Raw genomic sequence first — 23,279 nt, forward strand, 5'->3', positions numbered from 1 at the left:
TCAAGCTTCCAGGGGTGTATTGCTGCTTTTTCAATAAAAGATACCAAGAGAATGAAGCAAAATGGAATGAAGTAGATTGGAAAGTTGTTAAAATATGTATATTTTATCTGATTCATGAAAAAAAATGGGTTTTCTGTCCCTTTAAAGCAACTTGTAAGATGCTAAATATTTTTTCTATAATCTTAATATTTTTTTTTTTAAAAGAAACAGTTTGAAACTAAATGCTTTTGTAGTTGCAGCTTACTGTAAATTAGCTACAGGTGGTGAAACTAGATATATTTTTAAATCTACTAACCCTCCTGTATTTATATATGTATTTTATACTTTCAATGTTTTTTTTAAATGCAGGGAAATGTGAAATAGTAATTTTAAATTATTCTCTATAAACATAAATTGTTATTATTTTTATAATTATTATTATTATTATATGTGTATATTGTATATAGTTTGCTCAAATGTAGCCATCTTAGTAAATAGTAGTACAAATAGAAAATAATTGTCAGTGGGCAGTGTTTGTCACTAATTGCTTGGGAGTTTTTTTCCCTTATCTATTTCGGATTAGATATCATGATGGGGGTCTTTAATATGATGTCATCTATATTTTAGCTCAATTCTAAAACAGAGGGACATAATTTTCTGAATAAATGTCTGGTTACTGTGTTAAAACAAGGTTATGGAAATAGTATTCTGCCAAACCAACTTAAAACTTCACCAGCCGCCACTGTATAAAGCCTAAATCTGACTGTCTAACAAAGGCTTGTAGTTATATACTTTTCAATCAACTCCTCAAATATTATTACAGTAAAATGCTAAAAGATACAGCTCTAGAGCAATTATCTGGCATCAGAATATGTTTTTTTTTCTCTACAATATAGAGCATTTTTTCTACAATATCGGATTACAATAAATCCAATAATTTTGAGCAATTACAAGTCTTTTTTTGTCCATCAAAGTCATTTTCATGCTAGGTATAAAAAAAAAAAAAATCTGCAGTTGAAATACATAAAGTTACAGCTATCAATGGGCTCATATAGCTGCAGCTACGGTACAGCAGGGTTTCCTGAGGAGAAATACGAGATACACCGGGTGCATAACGATTGAAGGTCTGCGTTATTAATTAAAATAAACATGGCGACAATTACTCCTAGTAGGAGCACAACCCGGACTCCTGGAACTCAATCCCCCGGCAGCCCGACCCGCTTGAGCCGTCTACAGGAGAAAGAGGAGTTGCGGCATCTCAATGACCGCTTGGCAGCCTATATCGAGCGGGTACGGTCGCTGGAAGCAGACAAGTCGCTGCTGAGGCTGCAGTTAGAGGAGCGAGAGGAGGTGACATCCCGGGAGGTGTCCGGTCTTCGGCTGCTTTATGAGACTGAATTGGCAGATGTGCGCAAACTGCTGGACCACACGGCCAACGAGAGGGCCCGATTGCAGGTGGAGCTTGGTAAGCTTCGTGAGGAGCAACGGCAGCTACAAAACAGATGTAATAAAAAGGAAAATGATTTAAACCTTGCTCAGAATCAGTTGAGAGAATTAGAAGCTAAGTTGAACTCCAAAGAAGCCGATCTTGCAACTGCGTATAGTGGGAAAAGAAACCTTGAAGGACAACTCCAAGATCTGAAAGCTCAGTTATCTGATCTTGAATCTTCTTTAAATGATGTTACAAAACAATTGCATGATGAGATGTTATGTAGAGTTGACTTGGAAAATAAAATGCAAACTCTTAGGGAGCAAATGGATTTCCAAAATAATCTTCATGAACAGGAGGTGCGGGAAATGAAGAGCCGTCATGAGTCAAGGATAGTTGAAATAGACTCGGGACGCCGGGTAGAATTTGAGAGCAAGTTAGCTGAGGCTCTACAGGACCTGCGGAAAGACCATGAGCAACAAATCATGGATTACAAAGAGCATCTGGAGAAGAACTTTAATGCAAAGTTGGAGAATGCACAGCTTGCAGCCACAAAAAACAGTGATTATGCCAGTGCAACTAGGGAAGAGATCTTGGCAACAAAGATGAGAGTAGATTCTTTAACATCACAACTAAGTCATTGTCAAAAGCAGAATTCTGGGCTGGAGGCTAAAGTTAGAGAGTTGCAAGAAATTCTAGACCATGAACATGACATGCACAGAAGACAGATGAGCGAAAAAGATAGAGAGGTTTCTGAAATGAGGTACAAATTGCAGTCGCAACTGGAAGAATATGAGCAACTACTGGATGTGAAGCTTGCATTAGATATGGAAATAAATGCATACAGAAAAATGCTGGAAGGAGAAGAACAAAGGCTGAAACTATCACCCAGCCCTTCTCAGAGAACTGCAGTGTCTCGAGCATCTGCAAGTCACAAAAGTCGTATGTTACGTGGTAAGAAAAGAAAGCTGCAGGAAACGGAGAGTCCAGAAACCAGAAGCAGATATAAGATTGTTCAGCAAGCCTCCTCTTCAGGACCTGTGTCTGTAGATGATATTAACCCAGAGGGGAATTTTGTCAGACTGGTTAACGGCGCAGAGAAGGATCAACCCCTACATGGATGGATGCTAAAAAGGTTTAATGCAAGCATGCCTGACATTGTGTATACATTCCCAAACCGATATGTTCTTAAAGCGGGACAAGAAGTAACTATTTGGGCTACTTGTGATGCTGCTGTGCACAGTCCCCCTTCTGACTTGGTGTGGACATCTCAAAGGTCCTGGGGCACAGGAGATAATATTAAAATAATACTTATTGACTCCACTGGAGAGGAATGTGCTGAGCGAACACTCTTAAGAGTAAGGAAGGATGAAGGTGAATTGGAAGAGGAATTCTATGAGGAGGACTTTTCAGAAAGTCAATTTCGACCCCAGTCTCATCATTCAATGGATCCCAGCTGTTCCGTCATGTAAGTTCTGAATCACAACCAGGCGGTGAACTACTGGATTATTTTGGATTCCTTTTGTTCATCCTCGATCCACTTTACTTGGAGACTCCAAATATCATACAGTATATAGTGTAGTGTATGATTGAAAACGAGACATACCTTTTGAAGTGGAGATAAACTGGAAATACACTTTTTGCACATATTAGAAGTTAAAATGTTTTGCATTGTTTAGAAAGAACACTTATGGGAGACGGGGACGATAACTTGTTGGTTATATAAATCTTGTTCCACTGCTATTTATTGTAATTTACACTTGTTTTCATGCCCTGTTCAATTTTTCTCAAGCATAGTCCAGTGAGGGAGTTTTCAAAAATGATTTGCTCTTCAATAGAGTCTTCGCTATTTTTATCCACGTTACTGAACATAACATTTAAATGTACCTTAATTGGTTTGTTGGGAGTAACAGCAGAGATTTAACATTAATTAAATCAACATAAGTAAAGATTTCAGTTTCTGTAGGTTGATAAATCCTAATATAAAATACTTTTCTTGAAGAAGCGTGCTGCTGCAAATTGTAACTTGTCAAATGTTTCTGTGTTGTGCAAATTATATTTTGAACCAGCTTTCGTTACCAGTTAGCTAATAAGGAAATGGTCCATAAAAATTGTGGGCCCATGGCAAAGCAATATTTGTTTTTTATTTTTATTTTGCCAAATATCATCTTTTTAGTATTCTAGACAACATAGGTTTATGATTTTGTGTTTTTTTGGTAGAGATTATTCACCTACATTTTGCTTTGTCTCTTTCCTGCTTGGGACATTTCATAACCAATTTATAGATACACCATAATAATTCATTTTTGTGTAAAGGCTTCTATTTTTTAATTTAAATAATGTGTTGAGCCATATGATAGATCATAAACTATTTCATGTTATTGTTTTGACTATTTGTCACTTAACCACTGTGGTTAAAAGGTTTGTTCTCACTTTTTTTTTTCTTAATATTAGTTTGTATTTTAGTCTTGAGGCCTTATCTAACCATCATTTTGTAGCATTAAAATTTGCACCAAGTAGCTGTCAAACTATTACTGTTTTGTTTTTTTTTATTGATTTTTTTAATTTAATTTCTATCAGTGCATGTACCCCTTTGCCTTTTTAGTTTTTTTTTTTTTTTTTTTTTAATATTTAACAAATAAAATAAAAATATAACTTTAAAAAAAAAAAAAAAAAAAGCTATCAATGGGAGTCAAATGTACCTTTTATTTCAAATAATGATATAATTTCTGATTGGATGAAAACTTTGTTATGTAATTAAAATCCTCATCTCTATTCTGATAGAATACACTTTGATTGATAGAAGTCTGTTGGATGCATGAGTGTGGGATATTGGCTTGGGAGAGCACTGGAGGAGGGTTACTATTTGTACATATTAGGAAACATGGAATATGTCTGCAGGCAGGGGAGGACTGAGGCCAACCAGGGCCCCAGGCAAAATATAGGGAAGGGCCATATGCCCCACATTGCTTCCTTTGCCCCTTCCTAAACCAACATACCTGTCTGCCTCCCCCCCACTACTCCATTGATCCCTGAGCCAGAGACCCTCCCCCAGGGCCCCCAACCCTACAGGACCAGACCCCACACTACAGGACCCCCAGAGCAACAGACCTCCTATCCAAGTACAGTGCAGCCACTCCAGGGACAGGACACCCATTCTGCACTTATATACTTAGTTACTACTAGTGCAGCTTTCAGCACTACGCTAGCTCCTGATTATCTGCTGCCTACCCCAGCTCACAGCCCATTCTGTCCCATACTAAAATGTACCTGTCTGCTGCCGTTCGCTTCCTCACGGTCACAACTGCTAGTGTAGCTTAACTGTAACCTGCTGCCCTTGCTTATTTAACAAACTGTGAGCCTAAGCAGCACACCAGGAAAGGTAAATGATGGCACCTGGAGAACAATGGAATTTAAATGTAATCTTTGGAATGTGTTTTGGAGATGACATGATGATGAATCTACAACAGTCACAAGATCAATATCTTGTCCAGTTATGCCCACAGTTGTTCAATATAGACTTTTCTTTGCTTTGGAGAGAAAAATCCTAATGTTCCAACCGAGTAAGAACATTGTGTATAGAATGAACTATTCCTGTAGGAGCTGGCTTGTCATTTTAAAGGGGCATCAAGCTCATAGCATAGATCAGTATGTACTGCATTGCAAAACATTTTATTTACTTTTTTTTTTATCAATCACTTACCATAATATTTTAATAGCGTGATTTACAACATTTCCTAATCAAGAGCAGATGTTGGATGCATATTTTGTGCTGTTGTTCGTTCCTTGCAGATATCTTCTGTATGTATTTGCACATTTTGATAAACCTGGTGCAATCTGTGTTCCCAATCTCTTTTGCTGTAGCCAGTTGGAAATACTTATACAGGTTGTACTCTGATATAAGTAAAATCAATGTATAGAGTTTTGTGTATATGCATGTGTGTTTAGAGGTGTGCTTGTGTATGTGTGTGTTTATGTAGTGTGTGTGTGATTATTTATGTGCATGTGTACATATATATATGTATGTGTATATACGTGTGTGTGTAGAGGTGTGCTCGTGTATGTGTGTGTTTATGTAGTGTGTGTGTGATTATTTATGTGCATGTGTACATGTGTGTGTGTGTGTGTGTATATATATATATATGTGTGTGTGTGTGTGTATATGTGTGTGTATAGAGGTGTGCTTGTGTATGTGTGTGTTTATGTAGGGTGTGTGTGTATTTATGTGCATGTGTATGTGCTTGTGTGTGTGTATATATGTGTATATATATATATATATATATATTGAGTTTGTAGAAGGGCACTCTCAGGGTTTATTTGGAAGATAAATGAATTCTTTATTAAGTAAAGACACTAATACATGGTCAACGTTTCGGCCTTCAGTTGGGCCTTCATCAGGACAAGTATAATCTTAAAACTGCCAAGTAGCAGGGATGACTCACCTTTTCCGATCTGAAATCCCTTGGCAGTTTTAAGATTATACTTGTCCTGATGAAGGCCCAACTGAGGGCCGAAACGTTGACCATGTATTAGTGTCTTTACTTAATAAAGAATGCATTTATCTTCCAAATAAACCCTGAGAGTGCCCTTCTACAAACCAAATTTCTACAATTATTTCCAAGGATTGCACCCAGGTCGTGGCTACTCGACCTGGTTGGAGTGCTGGGCTACAGGCTATATAGACTTTTGTTATATATATATATGTGTGTGTGTATGTATATGTGTGTATATAGAGTGTGTGTATATATATATATATATATATATATAAATGTACAGAAGACAAGCACTCCAGATAACTAGTCACAAGTGCCTGGGGTGCAACAGAGATAATTGTAGAAGCAAAGAAGAGTGCACTCACCAGGACTTTTTAAAGATTTATTCCTAATATGTAACATATTAGGAATACATCTTTAAAATGTCCTGGTGAGTGCACTCTTCTTTGTTTTTATATATATACAGGTGGCCCTCGTTTTACAACGGTTCAATTTACACAGTTTCAGAATAACACCTTTTTTTCCAGTCATGTGACTGCTATTGAAAGCATTGAGAAGCAGTGCATTTATTAAAATAGCCAGTAGGTGGAGCTGCCCACTTGTGTTGCAGCAAAGACAAGCAAGCTGAAATTAATCAGTTTAACCAGACCTGAGCTATCGAGCAGATTTCAAAGGAACAAGATCTTCCTGTCTATAAATCAGTCCAGATTGGAATGCATAGAAAGAACTGTTTGCAGAAAAATGCAAGTGAAGTCTGTGTTGTGTGATTATTTTATTAGGTTTATAATGCTGTGTAGCAAATGTTTTTGTTCATTTAACTTAGTTTAATTATATATTCTGTGTTGTGTGATTTTTTTATTAGTTTTATAATGCTGTTTAGCATTTAAAGTCTTCATTTCAAAGCTTTAAAAATAATGTATTAGGTGTTACTTGTGACAATTTTGAGAGGGGCCTGGAACCTATCTCCCTCACTTCCCATTGACTTACATTATAAACTGGGTTTCAATTTACAATGGTTTCGATTTACAACCATTCCATCTGGAACCTAACCCCGGTGTAAACTGAGGGCTACCTGTATGTATATATATATATATATATATATATATATATATATATATATGTGTGTGTGTGTGTGTGTAGGTGTAGGTGTATAGAGGTGTATGTAAGAGCAGGTGGATAGAGTATAGATAGTGTACACAATTATTTAGGATAGCACAAGTATGCAACATTTGCCTTTTTTTCTGTAGTGTGTAGATTTCTCATGGTATTTGACAATTCTATCAAATTTTAACTAAAAGAGTAATGAGACTCAAACTACAATAAACAACAAATCACACCAGATATAGCTAAATGTCAATGTTAGCTTATATTCCAAATTTCAGTAATTTATTATTTAAAATGGTACTGTTCCCTTTAACTGTGTTATTTTACATCATCCAGGTATCAATACATTGTGCAGTGTACTCATGTCTCTTACTACACTGCAGATCAGATAAACCAAAAGGCATTATGGGTAAAAGCAATAGTTACATAATAAAATATTCTAGGAAGAATATACAGACAGAGAGAAAAAAGCTCTGACAATTGACTCACTTGATTCCTCAAACTCTTTATTCTGATTGGCTGCCTGGACTTGGGCCTGTGCCAGTCCTTGCTCCAGGAGATGGATGTCCTCAGCAGGACAGTTGCATTGTGGGTACGCAGGATCACAGCTACACCAGCATTCTCCTTCCCGACATTCCAACTCTCCCTGGGAGTTACAGGAAATATAGGCTAGTGCAGCTCTGACAAATCTTGCACGCAGGTATTGAGGCAGCAATGCCTGAAGCCCTAAAAGTAAAGAGGCAAATTCCATTTTAGACTTATTTTATATTTAAAGGACCAGTCTAGTCAAAAAATAACTTTTATGATTCAGATAGGGCCTGTTATTTTAAACAACTTTCCAATTTACTTTTATCATCAATTTTGATTTGTTCTCTTGATATTCTTAGTTGAAAGCTAAACTTAGAAGGTTGATATGCTAATTTCTTAGCCCTTGAAGGCCGTTTCTTATATGAATGCATTTTGACAGTTTTTCACAACTAAAGGGCATTAGTTCATGTGTGCTATATAGATAACATTGTGCTCATGCATGTGGAGTTACCTAGGAGTCAGCACTGATTGGCTAAAATGCATGTCTTTAAAGGATTACTTTCTGTTATAATTTTTAAGCTAAACAACTAACATATTAAAGTTAATAAACATTAATTAAAACATACTGACCTATATTTTCTCCAAAACGAAGTTTCATAACGTTCTAAAAGTTATATCTTTTATTTGCCGATTATGTCACGTTATCCTGCCCACTATTTTCAGCACTGCGTGTTCAAAATGCTTAAACCAATAACTTGTGTTTAAAGCACCATTTTGAAACCTAGGTATTGTAAACGAATTGGTACAGAGCAAACATACCCACGGAGTGGGTTTGGAAAACAATTAAATTTGCAGACAAGATTTCTGATATACGGTAGAGATATGTTAATGAAATGCTATTGATAAAAAGCGTCTTTGGGGTAGTTAGTAACAGGCATAGAAAATATTTACTTACAGTGGCCCTTTAAAAAAACTAACTAAAATAAGGGGGCAGTCTGCAGAGGGTTAGATACAAGGTAATCACAGAGGTAAAAAGTATATCAATATAACTGTGTTGGTTGTGCAAAACTGGGGAATGGGTAATAAAGGCATTATCTATCTTTTTAAACAATAAAAATTCAGGTGTAGACTGTCCCTTTAAAGTCTTGAGTATATTAGATGGTTTTATGTTTTTAGCATATTAATAACAACAATTCTCAAAGATCTATAACTTGATAACTTCTTCAACAACAGGAATATTTATGTTCAAAATCTAATCAATCTATATTTTTCTCCTGTGTGAAAGCAGCAAACTGCTCCCATTGACATTAGTTAATTGCAATAGCTTAAAATCAAGTGCATAAGTCAATAAAGGATTACAGTGAATGCACTTTTTCAGTTATTGTATGTATAAATAATTAATACAAACGTATATGTATATTTTATTAGTGAATTGATCTTAGCAAATGATAAAGTGCATATAATTATGTACTTATCTCAGGTGTACTCTTTTATGCAATCACCATACTGACGGAATCATTCTCTACTTGCTATTTTTAAGTGCCCAGTGCTGGGGGGGATTTAATTGGTTCTCTAAATCCACTGAAGTGCACACTTTTCGTGAGTGTTGTATAGTTACTGTAGCCACGTTTGATGTTGAAGGCGCTGTGAATACTTCTGTTTATCATCAAACAGTTGAAATGCATAACAAGTCCCAGTTCACTATATTAATGGCTTCATTAATTTTTAAAAACATTTTGTATACCGTACAGACACTGTTTTATTTATTTAATGCTATGTCGGTTTTCAAGAATTTTACAAATTGACAATATATAGATTTCTTTCTTTTTATTTGTGTGTCTAAACACACATATAAGCAGAAAAAACAAACAAACAAACAACATATAAATTTATATCCAGTATACAGACACAAACATATAAACACCTAAATAAACAGACAAACACACACACATATAGACATATAAATATAGTTCCACATAAGCAGACACACACACAAATAAACATAATAAAGACATAACAATATTTACAGATTCCAACACACATATAAAGATATACAAACACATATTGGGTAAATATGAAATGAAACACACAAATATACAGGTACAAACACGTGCGCACAAACAGAAACAAACTTACAAAGAAACACCTAAACATACAGTCACAAAACACCATATATAAGGTATAGGCAAGTTTTTAGTTCACAAAAGGATAAATTAGTTATCATGTGTTTTTTTGAATGAGCCGGAAAGAGTTTGAATTTTTTTTTTAAAAAAAACACTAAGATAAAAATAAAAAAAGATAAAAAGGCATAAGAAATCAGATGGATTTGATGGAACATATTGTTGGAACTTATGTGGAAATAAGAAATAAGAAAGAAATTAAAGGGATTTGAAACCCAAACATTTTCTTTTGTGATTCAGACAGAACATACCATTTAAAAAAGTTTACTATTGGGGGCGGAGCTAACTGCTGTGAAGAGCAGACGTGCTGTTACAGAGCTCCTCTGCTAAATCTAATAATTAAGCCTTTTTTCTTCGTTTTTAAAAGTTTTCTTTATGCTTGAGCTGCTCCGACACACAGTTGGAGGTAATTCTGAATGAATAGGGGACTTTGAGCTACATTTGCCTAACTTATCCTGCAGAAAGACCGGAGATTTGGGCCCCATAGTGAAGACCGCACAACTACCGGTACTAAGCCTCCGCTGCTTAGGCACACTACACCCGCATCACTCCGGAGGGTCGGGGATCCGCTCCGGAGGCTACGCTGCTGCAAAGAGGTGTGAGGTGCGCTGCAAGGCTCCGAATACAGACCCGTGGAGCGACATCTCGGGAACAGACCTAAGTCCCACCTTCGGATCAGAGTAAGTCACAACCTACGATAACTTGCACCCTATACTCACATGACATAAGGCCCTTCTGATCACCAGTTGCACCGATGGCCCCGATAACACCTCAGTGACATCTACACTGCTACAACAGGCTGCAAGAATTTTGGCGCAAGTCGCCATTTCTCCTCTAACTTTCATACTGCGCCACTAAAAGTAACACAGAGTGTAGTGCGGTCTAGGCCCTTGTGACACTTGAAATAGTTACTACTCTCTGAGGTCTGTACAACTCGCATATATAATAATCAACCTGGTATTAACTAGTGGACTGTGACAACGGAAACCTTTCAGTAATATCAGCAGTACAGGATAATACCGAGTATATCAGTGGGTGCACTCCATAAAGATATCATTGTCTAGATATAAGCACTCCTCTATTACCTAGAAACGGGACTACTCTGAGGCCAACTGGACTCCCCAAATTGTAGGCAGATTGTTTGCCTTTGGTGCCCAGCATCCCTACTGTCACGGCACGGAAGTTCCCTTTTACCAGGAACTTGCTAACTTTCTCCCGGCCTTAGAGGGAAACAATTGTCAGAAGGGTACTGCAGAAGGGAAACGGCAATAGCAGTGCCTGGATGACAGACCTAATCTTAGGCCCTGCTGGACTGCATTGAGTTTAACACCACAGACAATACTAGTAGTGCCCTTATAAGCCGCAATTTTATTTTCTGGAACATAATACGCAATGGGCTACTAGGCCCACCTCTGCGATCACAGTGTTTACATAAAGGCTTGCTTGGTATTAAAGTCTCACTTTATTCTAAAACTTTTTGTGTTATAGTGCAGCTTCTCTATAAGGCTGACAGGACCTACTTTACATTATCTGAGACTGACCCCTGCTCAGAACTCTGGTAACATTAATGCTACAAGGTTTAAGCTGCTGCGCCAGCCTGTGTATCTCTGCAGTCTAGGCTCAGAGTGGAGTGTCTTAACCCATGCTTTTTTTTTTTTTTTTTTTTGCAGGAAAAGAATTTGTTTAGATGTATTAGACCTTGAGTGGTGTAACATTTGTGTAAAGTGTCTGCCTATTAACATCTATTTCTCTCCCTTTAACGCTAATAGTCTTTGCATTATTACACACAAATGTTGTCCAAAGGGCCTGTACGTGTGATGTTCTAAACACTGATTATACAGCAAACTGCCATGAGATTTCTCGCGTCAAAGGCTCTTACTATAAATCAATATTAGAACTGTACCTAAGCACCCCCTCCCATTCATCACTGCTGTATAGACAAATGTTTTAGGTTACATATCTGGTTTGTAATGTTCAATGTCTAATCTAACCTTGCTTCTCTCATTACAGACTTATTAATGTAAGGGGTTACCTTTCTACAGATAGATAGTGTAAAGTGGCATCTTATCCTCTCAGATATATCACTATTATGCAGTTCTAGAGATGTTATTTTCCACTAGGTGCTAAAGACCAGAAGCTTACCACTATAACAATTTTTGGCACTCTCTCCACCCCTTTCCTGCTGTGCGCAGACACAGCAGGTCATACCCCCATTCCTTTCTCCGTCTTGACCCAGTGAGGGCAATTTCCCCCGGAGAGGGTGTACACTGAGAATCTTGCTCTGCCAACCTTAGCAGTGGACTGACCAAGGGCTGCTCATACCCAAGGACATGTTCTCAAATTTCACTTTGTCAGTAAGCAATTTGCTGGAAATGGCCGCCTAAACCAAGATTGGCGTCAGGGGGACTTTAGTAAGGCACTCCTCACCATTGTCCTACTTATTATACTCTATACTACAGAGCAAGGGTCCAACCACACTGGTCTGACAAGGGAAACAGGCTTGAAAATATGTCCCAAGCTTCTAAGAGAAAATCAAAACCGTCCCACCCACCCGGGAAAACAGTTGCGGATCATTTCAAAAATCATCACGCTGGGAAATCCCAAATGTATAGAGAATCTGCCTCTGCACTGGAGGGCAGTGAATCTGAGGGCAGCATGGACTCCCAATCCCCTATACCAGATGCTCTTTCTACCAACATTGTTGATGTCCTAACCAGGCGTATGAACCTCCTTCAAGACACGCTAACAAAAGAAATTAAAGGTTCTACAGCTGAGCTTCGTAGAGAAATTGGAGCATTGGGAGAACGTACTGAAACTTTAGAGCGCAAACAAGAAGACTTGGCTGTGGATCATGCCCACCTACAAGCTTACTCTCAAAACCTAGCGATACAGATATCTGATCTGGAATTAAAACTAGCCGATATGGAAGACCGCTCCAGACGAAATAATCTGAGATTCCGTGGAATATCAGAAGAAATCGGCCCCCAAGAACTGGAGTCTTATGTTTTGGAGTTCTGCAATATCTTACTACCTTCTTCAGATCCGCCTGGCCTCCTGTTAGACAGAGTCCACAGAGTAGCACGGCCTAGATCTGTTTCCCAAGACAAGCCCAGGGATGTCCTAGCTAGGATCCATTTCTTTACCCATAAAGAGAAGATACTGAGAGAGCTGGTTAACAAACCTCAACTCCCGGATAAATTCCTGCAAATTACTGTATTCCCGGACATCTCCAGTTACACCTTGCAAAAAAGGAGATCCTTCAGGAACATTACTCAAATCCTAAGAGCGGAAAATATCAGATATAGATGGGGATACCCAACAAGGCTCATAGTTTCTAAGAATGGTGAGACTCACACAATTTTTACCCCCAAAGAAGGGTTTGACCTGCTACAAAGCTGGGGCCTAACTTCAGCTAAACCCCGATCGGAAGCAGATTTTTTGACCTCTAGAGACTGCTCCGAAACCACGAGCACGGCTCCATCATTACGGAAACCTAGTGGTACCGACACCCCGCAGGTCACAAGAATCTGAGCTAGTGCCCTAGATTTCACTCCTAGGCTCCAAAAGCCCACTAAATGAAAAATAGATAGCTCTGGTCTTTACACCAAATCGCTCCTGTTACCTTAATGTTTCTACACCTGAAATTGGTGAAAAAAGTATATATTGTTGAGTATATTTACCATGTGTTAGTTGTTCATTACCTAAAGGGGGTGGGGCGACCCGGGATTCCCCGTGAAGGAGGGGCTGCTTGCCCAGAGATACCTACTCATGGGAGCTCCCCACTCCTTTAAACTATCCAGGCAGCTCGACCTCCCTTGAACACTTGTTGTTGAATTGAATTATTCCTAGGGATAGTAGAGACTATAGCGCATTTTTTAACACTAATGATATCTGTTACTATGCTAGTAGAAATATGATATGTTATTCAGTTTGTTGTAAAGACAATGGTTTGTTCTTTTTGTTCATACTCCCCCAATGGCAGTCAATCTACATTTACAAGTTGAATACTTGTACTACCCCCCCCCCCCCATATACGCAAATTTATTTGTGCTATCCCCTTGTACGGGGACTGGAGAAGTCAGTTTTGTATTCAGACACACTTCTCCTTTTAGTGATCCAGTGGTTCACCATACTGGCTAAAGTTTTTAGGCCTCACCTAATTAACACAAATACGATTGGTTCAAACCTATAGTCTTACATTGTACTGTCTGTATTTAACAGTTGTTTGTCCTGTTCATTTGTTCAACGTTTCCATGTTTTCTTTTTTACTTTTCTTTCATTATACCCCAGGTGAAACGCAGAACTCTTCCGGGATATAATCCCGAGTGGCTTCTTCTCTTTCTGTTGTTTTTGTCCACTAATACGAACACTGAGCTTTGAGCTCATCAAGTGCCATACTCAGGTGCGCAGACCCAGGCGGGGTGAGTTACATACCTAATTCCTTTCCTCTTTCTTGTCTCCTATTGCCTTCCCCCCCCACCCCACCCCCTTCCTAAGCTTAAAGATGGCGACAGCCTCTAATAGTATTTCCTTTGCAACCTTAAATGTCAAATGACTTAATTCACAAGAAAAGAGAAGCATGCTTACCAATACCATGAGGTCTCTGAAAGTACAAGTTGTATTTCTGCAAGAGACTCATTGGCTAGCGACAACCCAGAACCCATACAGAACCCCTGATTATCCCATAGTGGTCCTAGCCTCCCATACTGAGAAAACAAGAGGTGTAGCAATTGCCATACACAAATCCCTACATTTTGAACACATCCATGCAGAGAAAGATAACCAAGGATGATTCATACTGCTTAACTGCAAGCTAAATGGTGTCCTGTTTACTCTCGTCAATATATACGCCCCAAACCAACTACAATCTAAATTCTTGAAAGGGATACTGGCTAAAATTGAGAAACACAAGACGGGAATGACAATCCTAGGGGGCGACTTTAATATGATTTGGGATCCCCTACTGGATAAGAAAGTTCAGAAGGGGAAAAAAATTGACGCATACTCTATAACCACTGCTAATAAATTTCGACAATACATTATCCAAGATAATCTGTACGACATATGGAGGGCACTCCACCACAACGACAGAGACTACACATATTTTTCCAGACCCCATAACTCATACTCGAGGCTCGACCACTTCTTCACTGACTCGTGGACTCTGAATAGAGTCTTAACGTCACATATTAAGGTCTCCCCTTGGTCGGACCATGACATTCTTACGTTCACTCTCTCTACAGATTTCACCACAGAATCTAGACCTAGCTGGAAATTCCCGAAACAAATGCTCCAAGATAAAGCCTTTAGAGCCTCCCTTCAAACCTCTATTATAGAGTTCTTGAGAATAAATGAGACCGCTGATATGTCCTCTCAAACAGTGTGGGCTGCTTTGAAAGCATACATAAGAGGGATATGTATTAGAAGAAAGGCAATATTACGACGCCAAGCCGGTCTGCCTCTAGGTCTCCTCATAGCTGAGCTGCGCTCTGCAGAACAGGAGAGTAAAAATTCTCCAACTACAGGTCTAGCTGATAAAATTGGGGAACTAAGAGCACAACTGGCAGATAGGGAACTACAGAGAGTTAAAGACTCTTATGCTCGATTCAGACAGCTGATGTATTGCCAAAGCAACAAGGCCTCGACCCGTCTTGCTCATAAATTAAAGGGCAGAACAGCGGCAGCGAGAATTCTGTCACTCAAAAGAGACACTACCTCGGTCTTCTCATCCAAAGAAATTGGAGAGACGTTTGCGTCCTACTATTCTGACCTATATCATCTTAATCCCTCGATGGCTAACAAGGAATCCTCTGCATAAGAGGTCATAGACTTCCTGCAGAACCTAGGTTTGCCAACTCTCCCAGAGGAGGATAGAGAGGCACTTAAAGCCCCATTCTCCTTAACTGAACTTAACCTAGCCATTAAACATACTCATAATAACAAAGCTCCAGGTCCTGATGGCTACCCGGCAGCCTTCTACAAACTGTTCAAAACAGAATTAAGGAACAAAGGGACAGGAAAGTAAGGGGTTACTGTAGCACTCACTCTCACTTTAAATGAAGATATAAAATAAGAACAATCATACTTTATTATTATTAAGTAAAACCAGGATAAACATCCCTAGTGGTTAAATTATGCTACCCACAACCACCTATTATACTAAAATAAAAGCAAAGTTGGCCCTCCTAACACTCCTCTGTTTCCTGGCCGATAACTGGAAGCGTCGGCATCAGGTGGCTGGAGTGATAGGGTGAGCCGGTAGAGAACGTGCTGTACAAACGCGTTTCGGCTATTAAAAAGCCTTTGTCAATGTTTCACATTCCAAATCTAAAAATAGTAAGCCGAGGCTCCGATGTTCGGAGCTTAATATCTCCCCAGAACACCGGTCAGTAGCCAATCCGGGATCTTTCCCAGGTTCCACCTTCATGTCCTCCAATCGGTTACGGGCTTAGTTCACGCCCATACAAAAGTATTCATCCGATTGGAGTAGAGCAATTCACCTTGACAGTGGTGGATTAACATGCATGATTCACGTCCGTAAGAAAGTCTCCATCTGATTGGAGCAATACCACACGCTTTGTCATTGGTGTAATATCGGACTCTGTGAAATCTGCATCCTATGGCTACTTAACCTTAGATACTTTAAACCCCAATGCATCCATGAAAAAAATCCATCATCCAAGTCGATCGTAATAATGATGTCTTTAAACTGTGTACAGATTTGTGGAGACATAGGAATGTTACCAATATTATCTCCCCGAAGTAGTTAGTTATGTATTTTGTGGGCTTGAAATACTCTGTGTTTAGATACGTAAAATCCATACAAAGATATGTATTCGTATCCGATAAGTACCAGCAGACCATAATATTACACTTAAACATATAATCCTATGCACATCTCTGTGTGTTTCACCTTCATATACTGGACTATACCTATATAGCATAAATTCTTTTTCAGTCTCTTATAGGCATAGGAAGGAGTAAAAACATTACCCCTTTGTATATGGGGGCATTAATTGTTACAAAGTTCACTCCACAAACGACCATTCCGTGAAACAATCATCAATGTATACTAGATGGTGGAAATTGTTTAGGTCAAAATTAAATTTATTGACGAGGGAAAAACACAAAAATCAGGATGTAAAGTAAAAGAAATTATAAAAATTCTAGACCCCCAACCTCCTCTACGATACTATACATAACCACTGGTTATGTATAGTATCGTAGAGGAGGGATGGAACATATCTCCAGGATGATATGTAGTTATAAAATAGAACTGATATATTGAACCTGATCAACTGTCCTATTTTGGGAGCTAATTTTGAGCTTCCACAGGGTCGAGGTTGGGGGTCTAGAATTTTTATAATTTCTTTTACTTTACATCCTGATTTTTGTGTTTTTCCCTCGTCAATAAATTTAATTTTGACCTAAACAATTTCCACCATCTAGTATACATTGATGATTGTTTCACGGAATGGTCGTTTGTGGAGTGAACTTTGTAACAATTAATGCCCCCATTTACAAAGGGGTAATGTTTTTACTCCTTCCTATGCCTATAAGAGACTGAAAAAGAATTTATGCTATATAGGTATAGTCCAGTATATGAAGGTGAAACACACAGAGATGTGCATAGGATTATATGTTTAAGTGTAATATTATGGTCTGCTGGTACTTATCGGATACGAATACATATCTTTGTATGGATTTTACGTATCTAAACACAGAGTATTTCAAGCCCACAAAATACATAACTAACTACTTCGGGGAGATAATATTGGTAACATTCCTATGTCTCCACAAATCTGTACACAGTTTAAAGTCATCATTATTACGATCGACTTGGATGATGGATTTTTTTCATGGATGCATTGGGGTTTAAAGTATCTAAGGTTAAGTAGCCATAGGATGCAGATTTCACAGAGTCCGATATTACACCAATGACAAAGCGTGTGGTATTGCTCCAATCAGATGGAGACTTTCTTACGGACGTGAATCATGCATGTTAATCCACCACTGTCAAGGTGAATTGCTCTACTCCAATCGGATGAATACTTTTGTATGGGCGTGAACTAAGCCCGTAACCGATTGGAGGACATGAAGGTGGAACCTGGGAAAGATCCCGGATTGGCTACTGACCGGTGTTCTGGGGAGATATTAAGCTCCGAACATCGGAGCCTCGGCTTACTATTTTTAGATTTGGAATGTGAAACATTGACAAAGGCTTTTTAATAGCCGAAACGCGTTTGTACAGCACGTTCTCTACCGGCTCACCCTATCACTCCAGCCACCTGATGCCGACGCTTCCAGTTATCGGCCAGGAAACAGAGGAGTGTTAGGAGGGCCAACTTTGCTTTTATTTTAGTATAATAGGTGGTTGTGGGTAGCATAATTTAACCACTAGGGATGTTTATCCTGGTTTTACTTAATAATAATAAAGTATGATTGTTCTTATTTTATATCTTCATTTAAAGTGAGAGTGAGTGCTACAGTAACCCCTTACTTTCCTGTCCCTTTGTTCCTTATATAGATTTGAGGGGTAGCACCGGAATTTTATAATTCCTATCTCATCTATCATTACAGTGTAGTGCCAGTTTGTCTTTCTTTTTGTTCCAAAACAGAATTAAACAAGATCCTCCTGAGGGTCTTTTGTGAAGCCCGAGAGGCAGGTTCATTTCATAAAGAATTTTTACAGGCAGTGATCCTGCCCATCCCTAAACCAGACAAAGACCCCTCATTATGTACGAGTTATAGACCAATCTCATTAATAAATGGGGATGTTAAGCTATATGCGAAACTATGGGCTAACCGCCTTAATAGCTTACTCCCAAAGGTGATCCACACGGACCAGGTCGGGTTCACGTTCGGTAGGGAAGGCCCAGACAACTCCCGGAAAATGTTGAACATACTTACAGAGTCATCCCGGCTGAAGTTGCCCATGCTGGCCCTGTCACTAGATGCAGAAAAAGCGTTTGACAGGGTCAGATGGGAATACTTGTGGCACACGCTCGCCCAATTTGGCATACCAGACGTAGTGATCACGGCAATACGAGCCCTATACTCTTACCCCTCTGCAACGGTTAGAGGTCTGGGATTCGCTTCTCCGACCATACATATCACTAATGGCACTAGGCAAGGGTGCCCTCTGTCACCCCTAATTTTCTCCATGGCCATTGAGCCTCTGGCTCAGGCTATTAGGCAATCACGCGCAATAAGAGGTGTCCAACTTGGCAGGGAGGCTGTGAAGATAGCATTGTACGCGGATGACGTGACACTATTCCTAACGAACCCAATAGGCTCCATGCCAGCTCTTTTTGATATTGTTGCAGAGTTTGGAGCTCACAGTTACTACAAAGTTAATGTCTCCAAAACGGAGGCTCTGCCGGTATGCATTCCAACCTTTGAATTGGATGTATTACAAACATCGTACTCCTTCCGATGGTCGCAAACCACTATTCGACACCTGGGGGTACAACTTGGTCCAGATCCGAAAATGGTGATCAATGTTAACTACACAGATCTTATCAGAGAAGTCACTGAGCTTACCTCTTCCTGGAGTCTTAAAGAGATTTCGTGGTTGGGTCGTATTGCATCTTTTAAAATGACGATCTTGCCTAAAATCCTATATTACTTTCGTTGTATCCCACTTAATGTCCCCAATGCTTTAATAGACAAGCTCCAATCTCGTGGACAACGCTATTTCTGGGGCAAATCTAAACCTCGGATTGCGGCGAAAATACTCCAAAAAAAATATGAACATGGAGGGGTTGCAATGCCTAGCATACGTGGTTATTATGAGGCAGCCAGACTATCACATGTCACGGCATGGGCGAACAAAGGGGAACCGCAGGGATGGAAAAGTATAGAAGCACTAGCCCTTCCTCTGGGCTTAGAGCTGGCAGACCTACCCTGGATCCCTGGTCACTGCCTTGATAATCTGGGACTAAAAAACGCCATTGTTAGAGATACTCTAAAAGTTTGGCATAACCTTAGAAACCTACGCGACATTGCCCCGCATCCGTCCCCCATTCATTCCCTGTCAGCTCTGCTGGCAGCCCTACCTGACACACATGTCCTACAATGGAATGAGTGGGACCTGCAATCGGTTTCCCACCTATACCCCAAGGGCACTCTACTCACTCCCCATAATATCGGAACAATTATCCCAGAACCCCCTCTTTGGGTCACTTTTGAATACTCGAGACTTTACGCTTTTATGACATCCTGGGGATTCACCAAGACCCTAAATAGACCCCTGACTAACTGGGAAAAATTGTGGCAGCTTCCTATCAAGACTCCTAGACTCATATCGTTTCACTATGACCTCCTGCAGATGTCTACTAACAGAGACAGACCCTGGCAGCTAAGGGCCTGGGAGGGAGACCTATCCAGACCAATTACAGATAAGGACCTACGCACAGCTATGACGTTAACTAAAAAGACGGCTCACTGTGCAAACACCTTAGAGGCCTACATGAAACTATTTCTGAAATGGTACTACACCCCCTCGAGATTGTCACAAATGTTTCCTACAACGTCTCCTTTGTGCTGGAGAGAATGCATGCAGAGAGGCTCAGATATGCATGTATGGTGGGATTGCCCAAAACTTGCACCCATTTGGAGTCAGATAACTAACCTCTGTACCAACCTAGGGCTCTCTATTCCACTCACCCCCACAATAGCTCTTTTGCAAATCTTCCCAAGAAGCGTCCCAGCCCATGTTTCCAAACTGATCATTTTTGTCCTAGCGGCCATGAAACTGGCAATAGCAAGGGCCTGGAAGCAGGCCCTGCCTCCAGATATTTCAGCTGTTACATCTATAATACAGGTGTACGCCAAAATGGAACAAAGTTTCTATTTTAATATGGATAAAGAAGACCTATATTGGCAGATCTGGGAGCCTTGGTTTACTTACCAGGGAAATCATAGTTAAACATGTAGACATGATAGAATCCCCGACCACCCACATTAACATATTTAACCTCTCATACCTAGCTTTAATGCGATTAGTAATTGACGACTCCCGCCTCTTTAAATTTATTGTCAAACTCTGACCACTCTTCTCCTCTCTCTTACCCTACTCCCCCCCTCCTACAATATGCTCTGCCCTACCCCGTATCTCTCCCCCTTCTCCACCCTCTCAAGAAAGATCTCCCCCGCCTGGGAATGCGCATTAGGATCACTAGTAGAAGTGTGTTGACAGGCATTTCCGAACTGACTTTATGTAGTCTCTAGAAAGTTGAGTTTATGTATGGGACTGGAGTATTACCCTGGTCCCTATATTTAGGTTTGTTCATAATAACTGAAAATGAGGTTTATGTAAATGTCATTCTATTTTAATCTGATATGCTCATTCCAGATGCTTTGCATCACCAATAATGTATATATTCACTATGCTGCTGCAACAAAATATTGTATGTATACATGTATAATTCCTGGGCATTTATGTTGTAATGTATGTTGTGACGCATAACCCTCAATAAAAAAAAATTTAAAAGAAAAAAAAAAAAAAAGTTTACTATTATCAAATTTGCTTAAAGGGACGGTCAACACCAGAATTTTTGTTGTTTAAAAAGAAAGATAATCCCTTTATTACCCATTCCCCAGTTTTGCATAACTAACATAGTTATAATAATACAGGTTTTACCTCTGTAATTATCTTGTATCTAAGCTTCTGCTGACTGCCCCCTTATTTCAGTTATTTTGACCGACTTGCATTTTAGCCAATCAGTGCTCACTCCTAGGTCACTTCATGTGCAAGAGTTCAATGTTATCTATATGAAACACATGAACTAATGCCCTCTAGTGGTCAAAATGCATTCAGATTATAGGCAGTCTTCAAGGTCTAAGAAATTAGCATATGAACCTCCTAGTTTTAGCTTTCAACTAAGAATACCAAGAGAACAAAGCAAAATTAGTGATAAAAGTAAATTGGGAAGTTGTTTAAAACGACGTGCCCTATTTATATCATGAACATTTTTTTTGGACTTGACTGTCCCTTTAGTTGCCATGATATTTTTTGTTGAAGAGATATCTAGGTAGATGTATGGAGCACTACATAGCAGAAAATAGTGCTGCCATCTAGTGTTCTTACAAATAGAAAACATTCTTAAAAAACTGCTGCCATAAATTGCTCCGGGAATGGCCATGCTCCTCAGCTTACAGCCCTGCTTTCCAACCAAAGAAACATTGATAATAGAAGTAAAATATAAAGTTGTTTAACATTGTACAGATATATTGTACAGATGTATATAGAAATATATTTTGTGGTATCTGAAGTCCAGCTCTTTACATTCAATTGTAATATGATCGCTAACCGACGCGCGCAAAAAGTTAACTTCTAGGGAAGTTAATTCTTGAACAGGAGTGTTAATAGTGCACCACTTGTAATTTAGTCCCCTCTGTTTTGTGCTTATGTATTTTTATGTAATTGTTCCTATGGGCTTTGGACCAAGCCAATGCAGCTGTCTGTGAGTGCTGGTGAGCACCCAAGGATGTGACGTTTGCCAGGCATGGGATGTGCACCCAATCCAGTTTGAGAGTGTAGTCTATTTTTGTGTTTTATGTGTGTGTGTGTAGATGTTAGGGATGTGCCAATGTGTTGAAATAACAATTTGTTTGGTCAAACGAATAGTCCTGACGACATTCGTTTAGGACAAACAAATGTTGATAACTGCTTAAAATTTGTTTAACAAATCTTGTTTCAAATGTTACTTTCTTTTGTATGTTATTAGATCAAATATCCACATTTGAAATTTTGAATGTAACATTCGATTTAACAAATACTATTCAGGAGTTCAATATTTCAGGTAATAGAAGATTTAGTACATTTCTACATAAATTACAAATATATTGATTCAAGTTTTTTTCTATTTTGATTATTCCATAATTTAAAGAGAGCATTAGAAATACTATTACAAATATATAAATTAGTTTTTTTTTCTAATTTGAATATTGCATAGTTCAAATATAACATTTTAAGAAAATTAGAAATACTATTACATTAAACAAATGTTATAATGTTGTACAAACATTCAAAATAAAAAACCAATGAACGTGATAAAATTAATTTCATTTTACAACTGTTGCAAAACATTTGTGTGGGTGTGTGCCTGTTTTTATGTGTGTAATGAAAGAGAGCAAGAGATTGAGAAAATTATTAGTATATGATATTCTAAGTTTAAGCTTATTACCGTACAGGAATTGGGGACTGATTGTCATATAGTGAAAGGGACATGAAACCAATAGAGAATACAATTTTAAACAACATTCTGAGTGAGACAATCACACAAGGCGTCTATCTGCAGCCACCAATCAGCAGTTACTGAGCTTATTTTGATATGCTTTTAAACAAAGGATATCAATAGAACAAATAAAATTAGAAAATAGAAGTAAATTGGAAAGTTGTTTAAAATTGCATGCTCTTTCTAAAGCATGAAAGAGAAAATGTGGGTTATGTCCTATTAAGGGTATATAGTGGTGTGTCTGAGGTTTAGTAACGTTTGTCAAATCTCTTGTTAAAGCACTTACTGAAGACCAAATCGTAGGGAATGTTTTAGTGACACTGAA

General features: G+C 38.8%; 2 protein-coding genes across 2 annotated transcripts in view; one reads left to right on the plus strand and one right to left on the minus strand.

Moving 5' to 3' along the window:
- The window catches only part of BRINP2 (BMP/retinoic acid inducible neural specific 2), a 379,930-nt gene that overhangs the window by 113,154 nt on the left and 243,497 nt on the right, over positions 1-23,279 (minus strand). The window contains exon 6 of the mRNA XM_053693301.1: positions 7,495-7,731. Coding sequence (XP_053549276.1) covers positions 7,495-7,731 — 237 coding nt within the window. The remainder of the gene's footprint in view (positions 1-7,494; positions 7,732-23,279) is intronic.
- LOC128640857 (lamin-L(III)-like) lies at positions 1,032-2,880 on the plus strand. Its single transcript, XM_053693302.1, has one exon. The coding sequence runs from the start codon at positions 1,129-1,131 to the stop codon at positions 2,878-2,880; it is 1,752 nt and encodes a 583-aa protein (XP_053549277.1). The 5' UTR covers positions 1,032-1,128.

This window comes from Bombina bombina, chromosome 10, assembly GCF_027579735.1.
Source record: "Bombina bombina isolate aBomBom1 chromosome 10, aBomBom1.pri, whole genome shotgun sequence".
Lineage (NCBI taxonomy): Eukaryota > Metazoa > Chordata > Amphibia > Anura > Bombinatoridae > Bombina > Bombina bombina.

Coding starts and splice junctions, on each gene's coding strand:
- LOC128640857 (XM_053693302.1), top strand. CDS start 1,129: ATGGCGACAATTACTCCTAGTAGGAGCACAACCCGGACTCCTGGAACT.